General features: G+C 31.2%; 3 protein-coding genes across 4 annotated transcripts; 2 read left to right on the top strand and 1 right to left on the bottom strand.

The window, feature by feature from the left end:
• Window positions 1–1,157: 1,157 nt before the first annotated feature.
• LOC121114969 (jouberin) lies at window positions 1,158–6,322 on the top strand. Its single transcript, XM_040709101.2, has 2 exons — window positions 1,158–1,861; window positions 2,074–6,322. The coding sequence occupies exon 2, from the start codon at window positions 4,184–4,186 to the stop codon at window positions 6,272–6,274; it is 2,091 nt and encodes a 696-aa protein (XP_040565035.1). The 5' UTR covers window positions 1,158–1,861; window positions 2,074–4,183; the 3' UTR covers window positions 6,275–6,322.
• LOC121114970 (tyrosine-protein kinase Src42A) lies at window positions 6,291–10,375 on the bottom strand. The gene is made up of 5 exons (XM_040709102.2): window positions 8,642–10,375; window positions 8,095–8,380; window positions 7,855–8,023; window positions 7,242–7,736; window positions 6,291–7,177 (listed from the first exon to the last, which is right to left on the bottom strand). The coding sequence occupies exons 1-5, from the start codon at window positions 9,088–9,090 to the stop codon at window positions 6,969–6,971; spliced, it is 1,608 nt and encodes a 535-aa protein (XP_040565036.1). The 5' UTR covers window positions 9,091–10,375; the 3' UTR covers window positions 6,291–6,968.
• Window positions 10,376–11,634: 1,259 nt separating this feature from the next.
• LOC121114968 (tyrosine-protein kinase Src42A) lies at window positions 11,635–21,131 on the top strand. 2 transcript variants are annotated; one of them, XM_040709100.2, is made up of 5 exons: window positions 11,635–12,351; window positions 17,777–18,062; window positions 19,595–19,763; window positions 19,836–20,330; window positions 20,395–21,131. In XM_040709100.2, the coding sequence occupies exons 1-5, from the start codon at window positions 11,903–11,905 to the stop codon at window positions 20,601–20,603; spliced, it is 1,608 nt and encodes a 535-aa protein (XP_040565034.1). In that variant the 5' UTR covers window positions 11,635–11,902; the 3' UTR covers window positions 20,604–21,131. The 2 variants fall into 2 exon arrangements, with proteins under 2 accessions (XP_040565034.1, XP_040565032.1); XM_040709098.2 differs by lacking the exon at window positions 11,635–12,351 and adding an exon at window positions 13,824–16,091.
• Window positions 21,132–21,442: the final 311 nt, after the last annotated feature.

Raw genomic sequence — 21,442 nt, 5'->3', positions numbered from 1 at the left:
TATCCATTAATATTTATTTATAAACCGTTACGTTGAATCGATTTTTTTTATAGTGATTGACTTTGGGTTTATATCCTGGGTCCAGACTTAAAGTGCAATAGTATTGATTATTGTTTTGAGAAGGTTCGATACTAAAGTTTTCATTAGATATTCTTGACTATGTATGTTATATAAATTATAAAGTATTATTGAATATTTCCTTAGATTTATAATTTGCCCAATATGGAAAATATTGGGCAAATTACTATTGAAAATATTATCACTCTATAATTAAGTTAAAAAAATCTCCATTTGACTAAAAATGACTTGATACACTTTAGCTTCGAGCTCTATATAACATTCCCTAAATGAGTTTATAAATATCTTTTTTAGATGATCATTTGACATCTAAAAGACTGAATAAATTATTAATATAGGTTTGACAACTATTTTAGTCACTCGACATTTTCTTGAAAGATGATAAAGACCTCCAATTCGCTAAATATGTAACCAATTGGATACACAAAATAAATTTAATAGATCTAATTACTGCATAATACACACATACCACTTCAGATTATTGAAGATTTAAATATTTCCTTTTGACAAAAAGTAACTTTGCTCCGAACTATAATTCCCTCGATTGTTGTGTATTTGAAAATACATGCATTAGTAATTAAACTGCGGACTCGTCGCCGAAATTGTCGAGATACCAGGAACACGGAGACAACTGTGGAAGAACAACAAGAGATAAAATAATTACATGTTTACTTACAAACAGTTAGGTAAGAACTATAAGTATATATTTTTGAAGATACTGATACGCAACATAATAACCAACTACTTTCAATAGATTTACTTGCATCTACAACATCGATGAGTTTGTAATTTTTTTTTCTTCTGATGATTCACTCCCAGATTGAATAAATTCTTAATTGACTTGGTAAATATTTATGCTACATAAGTTAAGTAGTTACTATTCAAGATACTCCAGTTACTCGATATACTCTTCAAGAATTTGAAAGGCCTTCTCTCCACTAAATATGTTGCCTTTTTGAATAATTAAACTGGATAAAAATTATGAATTTAATAGTTCAAATTAAATTCCATGATACTCAAGTACCACTTCCGATTATTTTTCTCTTAATAAAGGCTGTTGCAAATAGCTAGTTTTTCTCATAAAATCCCTTTTTAACTGAAGGAGATGTACGTGGATAAAATAATTGTATTGTCTCGTAGTTTATTAAGTTCAAAGTCGTAATTTCATCTTTAATATGACATTATATTCTTAACATTGTTACTCACATAATTGGTACATATTTTCGACTTAAATTTGATATGATCTATCATAATTCATTATTACAAAATTATACCACATCAGTCTGTCTAAATAACATGAAGTTTGCATAGAGACAAAGGAATGTTGAAAGAAAGGGAGAAGAAAAAGACTAAGAGAGGCTGTTGTTGAAACGTGGTGTACTTGACGCCTGTGCTGTTTCAGTCTTGTAGTTTAGAATACTCTCAAATCTTGTCTTTCTCACGAAAATGACGGGGACCGTAAGCTCCGACACAATGGAGTTACAAGAACATCATCGATGCGAAAACTGTCTCAATTTAGCTCTGAGAAAATGTTCTTCTTGTAGAGTTGTTTATTATTGTTCCAAGGAATGTCAAAAAAAAGATTGGAGAGCTGGGGGACATCGGGAAGTTTGCCGTCCTTTAGATAATAAGAAAGACAGTTCAACGAAGATAGTTCGACCCATTCCTTCAAAACCTCCATCCGTTAAGGTTCATACTAGTCCAGTTCATGGAAAAGGGATCATTGCTACTTCTAAAATAGCTCCTGGCACTCCCATTTGTTTCTTCGAAGGAGAACCTACTAGTAATGTTATTATTCGAAAAATATATCTTAATTGGGGTCATCAAGAGTTGGTTATATTTATGCAAATTATTATGAGATTAGAGTGATAATTATTTTTGCTTTCTTGTAATTGTCTTTACTTTTTTTAGAGGGGAACTTTCAAGTGTTAGTTAAATAGTATCTATATCATAAACCTAATATTTCTATAATAACATTACTTGTAAAACGTTTAGAGCAAAAAATACAAGTGTCTATGAGGAAGTGTTCAAAGACTGGCCTTTTTTCAATAGTGAATGCAACAAAAACATTTGAATCAGTCCTAGAAATATCTAAAGACATTAATCACCTATTGTACCTGAAGGATTTTTCATTTTTAATCGGAGATCAAACGTCTACCAGCGGATATGGCATTGGACAGTTTGTGAACGATTCAAGTTGTCCAAAATTCGCTAATTTGAATTTCAAAGACTCGATATTTTCATTAGAAGAATATCAAAAATGTAGTTACGGAAATGCTAACGTGGAGTTGTCCCCAAGTGATAGCTGGTATGTATCCACAAGGAATATTCCAGAAGGAAGTGAGATTTTTACTCATTATGGTTCTGGATTTTGGTTACAAAAAATGATGTTCGAGTCATCATCTTCTCTCCAACGATTTTTGTGTTACTCTCTTCAAGATCAAGGCACTCTTCCCTTTGATTTGCGAAAATTTGTAAGCTACGATGATGAAACTTGCCGTTGCTTTCTGGAAACAATAGTGAAATACGATATTTCTGAAGAAATGAATCCTAAAGATATAATTTTTGAACTTAGTGACAAGATTAATATGATTCCGTCTTCTTAAACAAAACGAATATTACTTATAAAGTATATTTTTACACACATAGTCACTATATGATACTGCTTAATCATATACAAACACCTTTTTTTTCTTCTTATGAAGGCCTTGGAATTCAATACTGCCATTTTTAGTGCTTGACAATTTTCAATGTTTTTGAAATATGTTAAATCGACATATTTAATAGAAGTAATCATATATACAATATTCTTAATTGTATTAATAATTATGTTATAATCAGTACTGTATCGAATGAGCGAAGATTGACTTAGTTTAGTACTTTTTGGCTTTCCTAATACAAGGTAAATAATTCTATTCCAATGAAAACAAAAAAAATGTTGTTTTTATGCTATCCTTGTAGTTACATCAAAATGTGTGTATACAGTTTCTCAATTAGCTGCAAGCATTTGTTAAATAAACATACAATGTAATTTAAAAAATAAAAAATGTTTTAATGTGTTCAATATTTTGAACTTTTCCTTATTATTTTATAGTTTATGGCAGTTTCTTGTTAATGGAGGATATCGATGTATATAAACACTTCTTAAAAATGGTGAAATTGTAGGTCTGAAAAGAGATCTTCATGCTCAGTTGATTGAACTTTAAAATTACTTTTGCCTATAACTCCTTTTCCACTAGACTGCCCAGTTTTCGGACAGAAACACCTTTTCTGCTGAGGACAATCGAAAAACTTTCTTTGGCAAAGTTTAAGACCTCTCTGCCATTTTTGCTGAGGTACAATCCATTTTAATGAGAAAAATTGAATTTTTCAGTCAAAATTTGCCATTTTTAGGCCTCTTGCCGTCCCAAATATAATGTTATGAGTAAAACAATTTGTATTTGGTTGATTAGTAAAAAATATTGATATGCTCAATGATTTGCAGTTTCCCTGTCTTATATATCAAATGGGATATAATTGTGGATTATTAAAGACAACTTAAATGGTCGTAATGTGGAAGGTCCTGAGTATGGGGAATAATAATTTCTTGCTTAAACTATCTTATTGACTATCAAAATGTTGCATATTGGAAGAAATCAATGAACATATATTTTAGATATGTAAATACATTTATACATATATTGTTAAAAGTGGGACAATACCTGATCATGCTTAATGATAATACAAATTATCTTATTTTGTGAGCATGTATGTATTTCCCAATTTAATATATAACTTTATTAAATAAGATAAAAATTTGTCTTAGGTTACTGCTTGATATAATGAAAGATCATGTGACATTTTGTTTCCACTCCACATAACCTTCCCTCAAACAATTACTTTATTTCATACAAACAATTGCATATGTTGTGTGTCCCTAACAAACTTACTGATTTATATTTCAGGAATCAATACTAAATCTATATATTATATGTGCACAATTAAAAGGAAAATAAATGATTTACTCATAACCTACTTACCTGCTTTCTAACTAATATTGATGTGGCTTATGTTTTTAACATTAAATAAATTGCTACAGGTAAAGGGATAAATATATTGTAACGCGATGGAATTGGATCTAATTAAGGAGCGGAGTGAAAAAGATTTACTAACGTACAGTAAGAATTCTATTTCAATTATAGAAAAAGAGAAAAAAAGTCCGACTGAGATAGCTCCGATCGAATCGAAACCCAAAAAAAGGAAAAAGAAAAAAAAAGAATCAATTTCTTCAGATTTAAGAATCCAGAATAAATTAGGAGAATCATCCAAAAAGAATAAAAATACGAATGGAGAAGGAAGTGAAGAGCATGAAATGAAGATACTTTCCGATAAAGATAAAAGAGACACTAACCCAGAACAAAATACGAAGGTTTTGGGGGTTGTAATACATCATACTGAATGTTTAAAGATGGATTTTTTGATTCTCCATCCGGTTGTGAAAGTTTATGTTGTGGATCTTTCAACAGGAAAATTAATTAAAAAATCTGATACAAAAAGAAAAGTGACATCCTATTACGAAGGTGAGCACGTTCAATCCATTGTTCCTTGTATGACTCAACCATTTGAGTTCAGAAAAAGAAATTCCTTGGTTCCGCGTTGGGAAGAAGTGATTTTATTCAATGAGAGTTACAACCATTTAAAAAGTTATGGTCCAAATATAGTATTATTTTTCATGATTCAGGACTTTGTCAGTATGACGACTGCAAATAACAAATCCAGTGGGTGGCACCATATAGCCTGGGCATTTTTAAAACTATTTCCTTCAAATGATCGTTGTAATATTGGGAATAAAGTGAGGCTTCAACTATACAAACCGCCAAAGAAGAAAAAAAGCAATTCAAACTATGATGACAGTTCCTCATCTGATGGTATTCAAACCATATGGAAATGGTGGAATAAGATACCTCGTATGCCATATTCGTCTTCTCTTTTTGTAACAGTACAATCTGTAGAACCACCAATTCAGGAAGAAAACTCTTCCGTTTTGAGGAGTTTAGCACCGCATCAAAAAGAAATAGGACTTAGTAGAATAGAATCAAATCCTGAAATTAGGACCAAAGAATTTAGTTGGACCCGTTTACCTGGACAGTCTTGTAAAATTCCAAAAAATATTGTGAAAGAACTAATGGAAATAAGTGCGTGCCTATGCTTAGATATAAGTGCTGATGGTCATTGGCTTGCTATGGCTTCTGTTTCTTCTAATGTTTATGTAATAAATATCTATGACACGATTTCTTTTGAATTACAATGGACTGTTAAAGGGCACTTAGGCTATATATATCAACTACATTGGAATGGAAGCTCAACGAGGATTCTTTCGGCATCAGGTGACGGTACTGTTCGGATTTGGAGTGATTCTGTTGAAAAACATTGCTTAGAACATCCGGCGTATGTTTATTCTGCAAGATATCATCCTTCTTTGGATTTAGTTGCTACAGGAGGTTTTGATCAGGTTGTAAGAATTTGGTCTGAATTAAAGGAAACAGGGTATATTGTTATCAAAGAGCTACTTGGGCATACCGACTTCATCACTGCTTTAGAATTCGACATTGATGGCCAGGTTCTCTTCTCTGGTGATAACGTTGGATATATTAGAGTATGGGAAAGCGTTGAGGGAAACGAAAAATGGAATAAAAAGAAATTTTTTGAACTTCCCGATTTAAAAGACTGTCCAATCAATGATTTAAAAATTCATCCTGGTGGGAGACGCTTATTAATTCATTCAAGATCTATAAGTAATGCATTGATTATGATTGATATCAAATTAGGTAGTATCATGCAAAAATATATTGGAAGTCAAAGTTTTCAAGGTAGTAGCCGGACTAGATCCCATGTAACACCCTGTGGAACGTACATTTTTGCTGGTAGTCAAGACGGAGCAACTTATGTCTGGAATACGGATACTGGTCAAAGAGTTTTTGTTTATACCCAACCATTTCCATCCATTAAAGTATCTGTACCTGTTGGTGCTATTTCTTACCATCCGCACGATCATATAATGGTAATATCATCACCAAAAGCCGGAGTACCGGTAGTTATATATAAGGATGATTCAAGTGAAGATTGTAAAAGTCGTCAGATAACTAATCATCCAAAGAACGAAGAATTTGATAGCATTCTGCAAAAACTTGATGGCTATCTGCAAATAAAAGAGTAAAATGAACACACATGTATAAAGGAAATAAATAAAATTTATTGGCTCAAATAAGAATGTATACTGAATTGCACTTGGCATGAAAATACAAATAAATTTAGGGGCACTGACAATCTTATTATGTAATTCTTCAAAATTGAGTTCTTTTCACTCTTTAATTTATTGATAAAATGAGGTTTTGAGGAAAAAATAATTTGTGTAAGCATTCAACATATGCAAAAACAGTCTGGAGTGAAATATCACAGCCATTTGGACCTTTAGTTTAATAACACATAACTCATAAAAAATACAACTATGAATTCTTCTTATTTGAAGTAATATAGGATATTTGATATAGCAAATAGGAATAATTTAGCATTTGGAGTTTACTCACCATTATTAGATCTATGCCAAAAAGAACACACACACACATACGAAAAAACAAAACAACTACATAGCTATACAAATTAAATCATGAAATTCAATTAGGCTCTTGATTTTCTACATATTCAAAAGAAACTATATGTATCGGCAGTATTGAAGAAATGTATGATGTATACTAATTATTGTGTTGAAAAAAATTAGCATGCAAAAAATACATAAGCAATAGTAAACAATTTCATATAAATTTTCTTTCCTGTTCGGGGTTGATATTCACAGAAGACTTTCAATAGTTTAAAAAAATATAATAAAATATCGCTTTATGTATAAAATAATATTAATAAGATGTTGCGTCTCTATATTCAGAGTCCGAGATGGTAAAAAAGTCATCAAGCTTCCATTGTAACGTTTCGAATGTGGGCCTCTTCATGGGATCCTTGTGCCAACATTCTAGCATAATATCATATAATTGAGAGGGGCAAGTTTGAGGACATTGCATTCTATAGCCATGCTCAACTTGGTGAAGAACTTCAGCGTTAGTCATACCTAAAAATGAAGGATTGTAATTGTTATTTTGAATATGAAATCAGGAGACAACAAAATTATTTACCTGGATATGGAATCCTACCATATGTGACTAGTTCTGTTAAAAGAATTCCAAAACTCCAAACATCGGACTTGATAGAAAATTTTGAATAGTTGGCAGCTTCTGGAGCTGTCCATTTGATAGGAAACCTTGCACCTACTCTAGCTTCATACTCATCTTCTTTTATTAGTCGAGCTAGTCCAAAATCTGCGATTTTAACTACGTTGTTATCGCCAACTAATACATTTCTAGCAGCTAAGTCTCTATGAATGTAATTTTGTGACTCAAGATACGCCATTCCAGAGGCAATTTGAGCGGCCATATCAATCAACTGAGGTAGTTTTAGAGTTCTACCTTTACCTTGCAAATATTCTAATAAGCTGCCCCATTTCATGAGCTCCGTTATAATATAAATAGGTTCTTCAAGTGTGCAAACAGCGTAGAGTTGAATGAGCTTAGGATGTCTGAGTTTCTTCATTATTTGTGCCTCCGTGAGGAAATCTCTGGGATCCATTGTACCTAAAGGAGAGTAACAGAAAATAAATAAAAAACTAAGGCAAAAATTCTTATTCAAGTAGGTTTCAATTCAAAATAAATATAGTTATATTTTTTATATTAAAAGTGCATAACAACGTACCTTGTTTTAAGCTTTTAATTGCAACTGGTGTGGTATTATTCCATAGACCTTCCCAAACTTCACCAAATTGTCCATGTCCAAGTTTGCGAATGAATTTTAAACTATTCCGATCAATTTCCCATTGATCCCGAGTATTATGAGCAAGATCTGCTGTAACAGGTTTTTCGATCTAAAAATAGAAACAGTGTTACATTTAAAATGACGGATTCTTCGGTGAGCATATTTTTATTTGTTTGTTACTTGAACACATGGTTGACGAAGATTAACACAAAGCCCATCCGCATCAGAGGCATAGTGTTCCACTAATTCTTGCAAAGTTCTAAAAGTTGTTTTTCGAGCAATAAAAAATCCGCCTTCATCCAGCTGACGAAGTCGATAATGTTTTACTGTATCACCGTCTCTAACAGAAAGTGAATAATCGTTTCTTCGGGATTCAGAGTCTCTAATAAGAAATGCACCATGTTCATTAGGAGAAATTAATAGTTTTTTCTCTGCTTCGATTCTTTTGATTTTTCCAAAATACCACCTGTAAATCAATGAAAAAGGGACTAATTAGGAATAACTTTTTTAATTAATCTATTAAACTAAAATCATATACGAATATAACAATTAAGTAATTTAAAATCAAACAAGTTATTAAATAATTGAATATTATTATTTATCTTAATGGAATAATTAAGTTAACAAAATAATATAAAAACCATTGCTTTATTATACTGACATAAAAGCAATTTCCAATTAACAATTTATATTCTGCAAAAATGGAAGTTTTCCAAATTGAACTTACGGTTCTGCCTCAATTGACTTGAGCTTAGCAACATAATTTGAAGGAATATATCCCTCTAATTTAGTAGTTCTACTTCTTGCAAACCACCAATCACCTTGCGTGTCATTGATAATTTCAAGGTGCTCTCCTTTTTTGAAGCTGAGATCTTCATTTGTCCGCACTTCATAGTCATAGAGTGCGACAAAAATTTTAATAGGCCCGGAAGAGGATCCGTTGTTATTGTTGTTGAGATTACTGTTGTTGTTATTATGAGTTGTAATCTCAATATGATTTTCAGGAAGAGAGTCAACAACAGTAGGATGATCAGGAAGAGGTCGTACGGCCTCCAGGGATTGAATGAGATGAGGTGTCACTTCTGTTGGTGGAATAGTTGTGATGAGTGGAGGGACTTTGGATGGTCCAGAGGAAGGAGAAAGTATCCCTCCTCGGCTTAAGCAATTACCGCCCATCACTTCCCTCACTCATTAAATACTTTCCCATTGAGGATGCAGACAAATATTTGAGGTTAATAAGTGAATAAGGAGTAATAAGAAATCCACGGACATGCAACAACAAAGAAAAAAACAATTCTGTTATCCCTTAGATTCAACCCCCTTTTTGAGTTGGATATTATATTTTGTGTTAGTGTATGTAGATGGGATCCCAATAATATTCAACTCTCTTTTTCTATGTCACTAATAGTAATTGTCTGTCTCAGCTCAGCTTCCCCCTCTTTCCTCCTCACTCACTCCAATCCAATCCACACACACACTCCCTCCTCATTCACTTCATGTGAATATGTTGTAGAATAGAACCCCCTATAGAATAATAACAGACCAGGTAAGAAAGTATGCAACTAATGCTAGTAACTCAACCAATTGGACACTCCACTCCACTACTACAAGCCCTCAAAACAACTACAATTCAACAACACCACTGAATACACTACCAAACCATCAATTCATACTCATGCAGTTCTTTCATTCCCTCCTCGTTATTTCCAAGGGTTCTTTTCTCACTCTGGTTGATCATAAATTTAGAATAACTATTATTAATTATATTACATCCTTATATATAATATAAACCCTATAAATTGAGCTGACGAAAATATCAGAATCAAATCCCCTTAAGTAGTCACGACGCCCTTGACCTTATCACTTTTATTTATTTTTTTAAAAGTGAAATCCATTTGTGAAACAAAGTCTCAATAATTATTTAACAAATAATTATGTGTCCAATTTTGATATTTCATTTGAATACGCCTAAATTATTATAGTTCTTAATGCATTCATGTAATATCCTTTTAAAAAGGTGGTTTAATTGTTGAACACGTCATTTGATAAGGTCTTACACAATAATAATATTTTTTAAATTGTGTATTACAAATCGTGCAGCTAGTGGGATTAACTTTGTTTACTATTATAATATATTATGGCGACGAATGTTGCTAAAAGGGAGTTGTAAATCCGTCATTTTATGAAAACGGGCCACAACATAGATATTATCTATTATAATCATAACTTTGTGGAATAACATATAATGAAGATTGAACAATTTATGACTCTCGCTCCCATACATATTAAAATAGCCGGAAGAGCAGCAACATTGTGTTTGGCTAAAAAATAAATATAATATGATAATAAAAGTAGGCGAGGTATTACAATTCATAATAAAAAAAAAATAAAGAGAGGGAGAGAGATACTTTATTCTATTTTATATACAGAATACTGCTGATATTCATTTTTATCCACAACTAATAGTTGTAGTATGTATTTGTATTATTATTTTATTAAATCAAAAAAGAAGAAGAGAAAAAGGAAGGGGAATCCTATTTTTATTAATTGTATGGCAAAGAGAACAAGAAAAAGAAAGAGAGAGCTAGCTAGCTAGAATATTAAAAAAAGAGAACATTTAGCTAGCTCAGTGAACACATACGGAACACGCTCTTTTTTGTGCTTGACGGGAGTGCAAAATAATTTCGTTATATTAATTAAGTAAATGTTGTAAATTGAAACTTTAAAAATCAGCATATCTTACCCATTTCAAAAAATAATTAATTATGGAAATTTTAACCTTTAAAAAATTATAATTTAGAATATGTATTTTTAATTAATCCAATGTTATTATGAAACACATACATTATGTACAATTACACAATATATATCCAAGCCAATTTCTGCAAAAGAAAGAGAGCAAATACATTTCTTATATTACTAATATGGTTTCAAAAATCATCAAGCAGTAATAATCACTTACTCAGCACTTTTTTCAATCAAATTGCACCAAAATTCTTCGATATCTTAGTAAAAAAATTTGTTGCGAAAGCAAACAGCCAACTTCACGCAAATTATGCATATATAAATGTATATATGGATATAATACATATTCTATGTCTTTGAAATAATAATTGTTAAACTTTCTATGAAATAAATTTAATTATTTTTTGCTATGGGAAGATAACTTCCCAACAAATCCTTCGTGTTACTCTCCGTTTTTCATGAACACACTCGCAGTTAGCTACACACTCAATACTTAGACCGTAGTTGTTCTCTCCTCAAGAAAGAAAAAATAAAAACAGCTCGAAAAAAATTTAAAAAAAATGATGAGTACTTCAGATTGTTGCTAAACCACATCTAAAGTCACATTCGTTTTTTTAAATTTTACACAAATACTTATATTTTTATATTTAATGTATTTTATACATTGCTCCCTTTATATTATATTCCCTTTTATAATATACTGTATGGATATATGATATACATTAAGGAGCACTATATACACCTTGTGACTTTTTCTGACATTCATACATACATACATATCCACTTTGCTTAATTAATATTAATATGGATATGAGAAAATTATTTTGCACTTTTGTCAAGTACAAAAAAAGAGAGCGCGACCTATATAAATTCTAGTGTTAACTGGCTAGCTATAGCAGCGATAGTATTTAAAAAAAGGGAATATTTAGCTAGCTGCTGGAGTTTGATTGAAAAAAAGAGAAAGAAGGAAAGAAAGAAAAAGAAGAGAAAAGAGCGAGAGAGAGAGAGAGAGAGAGAGAGAAGGAAAAGAATTGGATTGGCCTGTAGTATAGGCCGTAGTAGTGGAGTGGATTGGAGTAAAAAAGTTAAAGTTGTCTCTGTAGCAGTGTTCTGTGTTTGGAGTGAAGTGTGGGCTCTGGAAAGATTGCGATTGTGTGGCTCTTATCTATGGGATTCTTGATGAAAAGGAGGAGAAGAAGGGGGACGAGTGTGTGAGTGAGAAAGATGTGCCGTAGCCTTTAAGATGGGGAATTGCTTTAGTACGGATCGTTTCCCAGTGTACCTCCCTAACAAGGGCAAGGAGTTAAATGGTGTTCATGGAGCTCCAGGAGCCGTAGGAGGAGCCTCTGCTGTGAGTCCAGGCGTGGTTCTTCAATCTGTAGTCCAAGGAGAGGATCCCAATCCGGAAGTGTTGCTCCCTTCCGTGAATTCCAACGCCTCTCGACCTCTCCCGGAGCCCGTCTCCAATGGGAATCCCGTCCTCCCGCCCATCACTCCTCTCAAAACTTTTGTGGCTCTCTATGACTACGATGCCCGCACGGATGAGGACCTGACTTTTAAAAAGGGAGAGCATTTAGAAATCATCAATGACGGACAAGGGGATTGGTGGTACGCGAGGAGTCGCTCCACCAAGTTGGAAGGATACATTCCCTCCAACTACGTTGCCAAACTCAAGTCTATTGAAGCTGAACCGTAAGTCCAACACTTGTTCCTTCTTCTACTACCATCAACCAACTATTCTCATTCATTCGCCAGAATCACATTATTCTATTTCAGTGCTCAGTTCAGAGCCAAATTAAGTATCTCAACTCAAAGTGTTGTGTCTGTCCTTGTTTAGTCAGTCCAGTCTTAAGGAAGGGTCCTATCGGTCTTTATGGCGTGTCGGTACTAAAACCGAGCTTTAAACTATTTAGGATTCATATGCAGGACTCAACTTGAGACTGAACTGGAAGGGACCGCAATCTTCATTCCTAAATAAGCACGGACACAACGCCATCAAACTATTCCAGAAATTGAAGTAGTAGGTCCATAATGGACCCAAATATGTCTGTGGAACAAGGGCAGCTCATCTACCTAAAGTAGTAATAATAAGAATTTTGTGTTGATTTTAGTTCAAGGTTGCTTTTTTGTTGATGTACCACATTTAGTATATAATAAAACTTTCATTAGAACCGTGTATTCACGTTTTTATAAAGTTATCTCTTAGAAAATGAAATTCCCCTTCTGTGATGAATATATTTATATCAAATTAGTCCCATTGTGACGCTTTATTCTATTTATAGAAGGCAATAAATATTGTAGAAATAGAATAGACTATTATTACACTTTTTGTGGTCATTTATATTCATTTTCATGCTTATTCTTATTAATTTAATGACTTCTCGTCTTTTTTTATTCATTTATTGATGACTCGCTTCATTTTCTATTGTATGATGATATATATATATTTTTTTAAATAATACATTAAAGGAAATTGCTGATGGCTCTATAATTTTGAAGCAATTGTTAGTTACATGGGCTGCAAACTACCTTTATAAATGACTCATTTATTATTTGCTTTGCTATTTTAAATATTTAGAAATCGTCGAAAGTTTCTAGTCATTTATTTATGGAATCATTTCGGATCTAAAATTACTTGTATGAATAAATATTTGGGAGTTGAGTTTCATAAGAAGGTATTTTGTTTTAATCAAAATACACTTAAAATCTTTCAAAAATTACTATAATTCCTTTGAATTAAATAATTTTTCAAAATAAGTTCTTAATTTGGTTATAAAAATACAAAACTTGTTAAATGAATAATTGTTGAGAATTAATTGTGTCGTTTAAATAGCTAGTTATCTTAAGCAGTTTCAATATTTAAGAATCAATATTCTTCTTTTATATACATCTTGCATAATTATCAAAATGTATAATTATAATAATGCATATTTAATAACTAACCAATTTGATATTCATTAACTCAATTTTATTAAATTGTAAGATGAAGACTCTTAAAGAATGTATGAAATGTCGCCATGATGCAATTTTCATTTATAAGTGAAAGTTCATTTCCTTGAATTTTAATTCATTTCATAAAAAATAATGTATGAATATAAGGAATCAGTGAACAAAACATGAATTTATAAACAGTAGGCTGTACTTTTCAGGCATTATTTGTATGGCAATAATAGAAAACATCCCTACCCAATTTTAGTGATTAACTTTTGACCTAGTATTGATGTTGTGTTCGGTCTGAAAACTTAAGACCATATAATTTTTGTGAGACAGAACTAATTCGGTGTAAGTTTGGCCTGGACCGGTCTCGTATTAAAAATACGTCTATTCAAAAAAAGTTGGTCTTTATCGGTACCGCCAAACATAACGTTTTTTACAAAGATATTTGATTAAAAAATAAGTTGGAATATATAAAATAATTTTGGTCTACAATTTAATTTTTAGTACACGGTCTGGATCGAAATATAGGTTCAGATTGGTCTAGAATAAATCCCTTACGACCGAACCAAAATAAAAACAAAAAAAACATTCGCTCTGTTATTGCTTCTTATAAATACATCTACTGTTAAATCCGGATATAATAAAAATACCCTTATAGTCAACGTTCTCTCAAAAACCAATTTTCTACTACATAAAATACTTCGTTTAGAAGAAAAATGAAGTAAAAAATCCGTATAAAGTCAACTTTTCCCACTTTTTTATACTAAATTCATAGGAATTTATGAGTCTGATGGAAAAAATTAGAATGAAGAATTCCCATGAGAATTTTTCTTGTATTATATTAAGGTGCAAATCTTAAGATGGCACCAACTTTTTTTTCTTTATGTTTATTTTTAAGCTTATTTCATATTGCTTTTCAATCAAATCGCAAACATATCATAAGTGTCCCCAAAAACACTTTCGCTTAAGAATTAGATAAAAATCCTAAAGCACTTGTCAAGCACAGAATCTAATCAGACACTGGTTTCCTCGAAATAGGTAGTTTCAAAGTTTATTATTTATTAAGTGTCCAAACATTGTGGCTTTTTATATACTTCGGATATATGAAAATCCGGATATAGTCAACTTTTCATCTGAAAAATAGCAGTGTCCTTTATCTGAATTTGGCTGTATGCATTTTGGTTTATTAAGAAAATAAAACTTCATTACAGTGTCCGTATCTGATAAAAGTTTGATTTAATCAACTTATACTTGCCACTTGATCTGTTTTCATGACACAAAAACAAACTACCAATTAATTGTGTAGTATTTTGTCTTTTTACTATTTAGTTAAATTCTTGATCTTCAATAAAAAATAGTAAAAAATTGTGGCTCCCTACTAGATATAATGAAACGGATTTATTTTCCCATTTAAAATGTATAAATATTATGATTGTGTTATTAGTTGGAAATTGTACTCATTTGCACCAATATATTTGAAGTCACTTCGTGAGGTATTATTATGGTGGATGTAGTCTGTTGGTAGAATTTTGATTAGCGTAAGAGAATAGTACATATATTATGTACCTATGTATGTGTGGTTTAATTCTATTCTACATACAATTAAACATGGTAGAGGTAGAATGCGCGTATATCGTCATAGAAATAAGGGAGAACACGCTTCTCTCCGCTCTGATGGTTCTTCAGTAACATTTTATGAACCGGATCCTCTGGATGTCATTTAGTTTAAGATGTGAAAATTAAATAAGTGAAGTGTAAAACTTTGTTATGTACTTAGTATACATATTATGTTAGTATATGTATATCTGATGGTGTCTTTTTGTGTTTTCTTTCCAAATGATATGATATCTTACTTTAAATCAACAATTGAAATATCCAATTAAGTGACACTCTAGCAGCACTATGCCTGCTGCTTTATGTCGATTGTGTGAAACCCAAGGCTGTGCTCCTCAACTCACCAATAATGATAGGTGTACTAAAATTTATACTTTAGATATGGCTTCTCCTCGTCGTCCTCTCAGTAGGAGGTCGACATCAACCGTTCGTCGATCTCGTGGAATGTCAGTAAATCCTTCCAGTTTTAGACAACCCTCTCTTCATTCGCCGTCTTTCTCTGATTATTATTGTTGCCCCTATTGTCAACCTCGATACTCTCTTTCACCTGAAAAGATAGGCATACGTCCTCCAGATAGTGAAAACTATCCAAACTTTCGTCGTATCCCAGCTTATCCCGTTGCCTATGTTCCTCTTCAGCAGCATCAACAACCCCAACCACAACCAAAATCTTCATTCTCGGAACGTCTTTCACGCTCTCGTCGTAGAGCTAAATCGGAAGTACGACGAAATGATAGTCATCAGGAAAAAGCCGATAATAAGAATTTTTACGCAGAAGTGATATTTAATCGAAGGCGTTTGAGTCGCTCTAAATCTAAATCTAGATCCAAAAATGGGTTAATGACCATTTGGCCAGGGAAAATGGGCATCTGGCTACCCATGTAAGTGACAGTTGTTATAAGTATTGCTTTCATAATATAATACATTTTTTCTATAACGATTAACAGCCCTTATGATTAAATTTTGAATGTAAATGTTAGATAATTCTGGGTAAACAGATAATAAGACTCTCAAACATCATTACTATTTTTATTTTTTATACGTAGGATTGTTGGATAAGCGAATATATAACTATAAGCAATGCCAATCCATGTAAATTTTTGTTTCTTCAAATAACATAATTTCCAATTTTGGTTTTAAATACATATTTTTTTATAACATTTCAGAGCTTCAAGAAATCAAACTATTAACTTTGGGCTCCTTATGTTATATACTGTCAATTAGTAATCTTTTAACCAGAACATTTGATTACTTGCTTGTAAATTACATTAACACTTAATCTTACAGTCAAAAATAAACAATAAGTATTTAAATTATAAGTTTAAAAAGTTAAAAGTTTTATTAAGCTTATACGTCATATACATATATTCATTCATTTAAATATTAATGACTACTGTCAAACATGGTCTAATGGCCACCTGTTTCAAGCTATAAGTACAACTTTCCATATCTCTTATTTAAAAGATATATTTTCTATGATTGTTCTCTGTAAAAATGTTATGGATTAATATTGAATTTAGCCCTATAACGTTGTACATATAATATTTGGAATCCTCGATTTGAGCCGTTTGACATGTTTTTGTCTCAAAAACTGCATGGATGCATTTGCAAATATATTTTAACCAATGGATCATATAATAAAAAAATAAGCGAAGTTCTTACTTATGATCTTCCATTGTTATTGCAAACGTATTATCTCATCGAAGAAGTGCTCAAACCACGTTTTTTATTTTGTTTTTGAAGTTACAAATATAATTTTTGAGGTGTTAAAATATGGAGAATATCATTCAATTTTTTTTTTAAATAACTATCAGGAAAAAAGTCGGTTAGTTTCTTTGAATATTAAAAAAATTGCAATTTCTAACTAAAAACTAAAAATTATCGATTAAAAAATAACTGTTTTTCTTATTAGGAACGGACAATAATTCTAATTTCAAAAAGTTCTGACCAAGCATGAATCCAGTAGGCGTTGTAGGGTTAAACTAGTAATAACAATTACTTTTTCACTCATATCTTGATTTTAAAATGATTAACATTGATTTATCAGTTGAAGTACGAATAAATATTTAAATTTTCCTTCTCTTCTAATAAATTTGCTTTAAAGGAAATGGTGTCCTTTTTGTATTATTCTTTATTTATTTACAAGGACCATTAATGCAATTTATCGAAATAGATCATAATGATCCTTCCTAAAATGCTCTTAAATCATTACCAAATTGTATGTCAATATTTTTTTATATTCTAATCAGGGCCGTAATTACTTGTGGGGGGTCTTCCCCATTAATTTTTTTTCAGTATAAGTATTTATCAGTCTATTAATAATGAATCGGTTATAGTCACTTCGACAGCCCCCCAAAAAAAAGAGACAAAAAAAAAAAAAAAAAAAAAAACAACTGTGATTATTAGTTTTTTATTAAACATTTTTGAGCTAGTTAAAATTTGATTTGTATTATTTACAAAATCTATTATGGAATATCTATATGAAGGATTCATCTGACATTAATACTAATGATGCACTATTGTACTAAATTGATTTTAATTACAAATTCTATTTTAAATTTTTAAGGTGGTACTTTGGAAAGATTAAACGTATGGAGGCAGAAAAAAAATTGTTACTTCCACAAAATGAACATGGATCTTACCTAATACGTGACTCAGAATCCCGTAGAAATGATTATTCCCTATCTTTGCGGGATGGTGACACTGTAAAACATTATCGTATACGTCAACTCGATGAAGGAGGTTTTTTCATTGCTCGAAGAACAACTTTTAGATCATTACAAGAATTAGTGGAACATTATGGACGGGAAGCAGACGGTCTTTGTGTTAATTTGAGAAAACCTTGCATTCAGGTAAGATATCTCATTGTTTTTATATACATTTGTGTTGTAATATATCAAGCTTTTTCCCCCTTTTAACTCACATTTTCTTTCTTTTAAAAAAAAAATCTTGGAATTATAGGAGGTATGTATAAGATATTGAATTATTTTAATTAACATTTCCATCTTTTCATCTAACTTCTATCTATTTAACCACAAAAACACTTTATTCTCTTATAATAAACCTACTTATGTGAGGACAAACATTTACAAATTAAAAGAAAAAGGGGACAAAATCATTTTTATTATAGTTTTTACCCTATAAAAAATAATCCGAGGAATACTAAAATACAAAAGTTCAATACTCTATTTAATATAATTATTAAAATGTACTTAGTATATGATAAATAGATTACAGTAACGCTTAATTTGGATATTCGTTTATAGTGGACATTTATTAAAGGCCCGAATGAGTTATTTATTATACTTTATAATTATTTCGAAAAGGCTGATTTCTTTTATAGTGAACATACTTTGTCACTACCCTTAGATCTGGGTTAAGCAGGTATTTACTAGTGTTGGGGTTCGGTCTGGAAATCCTAGGCCGTTTTGAGACCCTTATTATTTTTCTAAGGTAGAAATAATTAGATTTGGACTGATCTCGTATTAAATTTCGGTGTACAAAAAATGAGGTTGTTTTAGGAAAATAAATTTAATAAGATTACATTTATTTATTTATAAAAGAGTAGAAATTTGTTGTGTATGATCTTTTTTGAAAAATATATCGGTCTACGTTTTAAATTTTGATTCACGATTTGAGGCCACGTTAAATATCGATCTAGATCACTATAGAAAAATTAAAAAAGACTGAATTTAAACAAAATCCGTCTCAAATCGAGTCTCACCACTAGTAATTACTAGTAATATTGAATTCCTTAGTTACTAATTTAATGTGCAATTTGGCTTTAAATGTGACGATGAATACATTTATTTATTTTAATTTATATATTGGGATATTTTCATATGATCATTCATTTTTCTGATCGTCAGAGTTTAAAATATATTGCTGATTGAAAATATGTATCTAATAGTAATTTTAGAGCAATCGTTGAAGAAGAGTAAGGATCAGCTTAGTTTATGTTTGTTTTCATATATGTTTCTGTCTTAAACTTCCACTGTTTATATTTTTATATTTCATTATTTATTTGCTATGAATTTAATCTATTGATTTTCATAGCCGGACTATATATAGTTACATTCCATTAATAATGTTTCTTTTTATATTATACCACGTACGTAGTACATCAATGCTAAACTAATATCAGTTACTCTACTTTCACTTGCTCAGCATGAAAGCTTACTATAAGATAACTAAGCATGGATTGTTATTTAATGATGCATCATCCATAAATCCTTAGTTATTTTGCATATTCCTTTAATTTTAATATATATAGTAATGTATGTATAAAATGATAGATTCTATATTAATTTAAGTAGCACAGTTCTACTAAAAAGAAAAATATATATAAGTCTTTATTTAATATTTAAAAAACATTTCTATATAGATCGAGAAACCAGTGACAGCTGATTTATCGCATACCACAAGAGATCAATGGGAAATCGAAAGAAGTAGTTTAAAATTTAATAGAAAACTTGGTCATGGTCAATTTGGTGAGGTTTGGGAAGGATTGTGGAACAATACAACTCCAGTTGCCATAAAAACTCTAAAACCTGGTACGGTCTTTATACATCTATATTTTAGAAAATAATAATAAATATTATTATCTCACTATTTTAAATCTCCAGGCACAATGGATCCAAAGGACTTTTTAGCTGAAGCACAAATCATGAAAAAACTTAGACATCCTAAACTAATACAACTGTATGCTGTTTGCACATTAGAAGAACCCATTTACATAATTACAGAGTTGATGAAACATGGCAGTCTTCTGGAATATTTACAAGGAAAGGGAAGAACGCTAAAGCTCCCACAACTAATTGATATGTCTGCACAGATTGCCGCTGGCATGGCCTATTTGGAGTCACAAAATTACATCCATAGAGATTTGGCTGCTCGCAATGTTCTAGTTGGTGATAGTAATGTTGTAAAAATTGCTGATTTTGGTTTGGCTCGGCTTATAAAAGAAGATGAATATGAAGCCCGTGTTGGTGCTCGATTCCCCATTAAATGGACCGCTCCTGAAGCTGCTAACTACTCAAAGTTTTCTATCAAATCAGATGTTTGGAGTTTTGGAATTCTATTAACAGAATTAGTAACCTATGGAAGAATACCGTATCCAGGTATACATTATATTATACTCGATATTTTATTTCTATTAAATATATTATTTTTGTTTTGCTTAAGGAATGACCAATGCCGAAGTTTTGCACCAAGTAGAACATGGTTATAGGATGCAGAGTCCACAGGGTTGTCCTCCTGCCCTCTATGAGATTATGCTGGAATGTTGGCATAAAGATCCCATGAAAAGGCCTACCTTTGAAACCTTGCAATGGCAGTTAGAAGACTTTTTCACACTCACGGACTCTGAATACAAAGAAGCCGCTGGTTACTAAAAAAATGACGCATAATTCATTGTTTACATACTTATTTTTACGTTACTCCAACGCTTGGATGTTAGACCAAACATTCCTTGTGATGAATTTGATGGTTATCTGCGGATTCCTTGTTATTTATATATGTACTGATTATTCAGTATTATATGCATATATATCTCTATATATATTTAAAGAAATAAGTTTTTATTTTTAAAATAATCAAATTTGTCATTCGTTATAACTTTTACGGACTCCTAACAAATATGAAAGAACCAACTTTATCCCTTCTTTATTCTTCCATATCTGCCAATTTATACTCCTATCCCCTATAAGTGGCTTTAAATCAAATTGATATAACAGGCTCATGTTTTTTATATATATATATTTTGTTGCAACAGTTGCTTGTGACACGTTTTTATATGTTTTACATTATGAAAATTATAATTATTTATTATTTCTGTCTCAATATTGATAGACGAACGCGTAATGAGTAATAATTATACCTACTATTAATGAAAGTAACACATAAAAGTTTATAATACTCAACGATCTCTTGTATTTATTTATTTATTAGTTTAGTTCTTATATATGAAACATGAATCTCTTCTTCTTTTCACCCTTACTTGCTCTAACTAAGGGCGATTTTTCGGAGTAAAAGGAATTGAATTGTGACAATTATTTTTTAATTTAATTTAAAAAAAAAAATCGCCCTTAGTTTGTCAAAATAAAAAGAAAGGAGAAAAAGAGTGCACGTTTCATGTATAAGAGTATTCTTGGATTTATATTAGGGAATAACCCTTTAAAGATGCTCTTCTTCTAGTTTGGTAAGTTGAATTATTATTTATAATTATCAATAG

The sequence above is a fragment of the Lepeophtheirus salmonis genome, chromosome 3 (genome assembly GCF_016086655.4).
Source record: "Lepeophtheirus salmonis chromosome 3, UVic_Lsal_1.4, whole genome shotgun sequence".
NCBI lineage: Eukaryota > Metazoa > Arthropoda > Copepoda > Siphonostomatoida > Caligidae > Lepeophtheirus > Lepeophtheirus salmonis.
The sequence above is the reverse complement of the archived record's forward strand: the minus strand, read 5'-3'. Positions and strand labels throughout refer to the sequence as shown.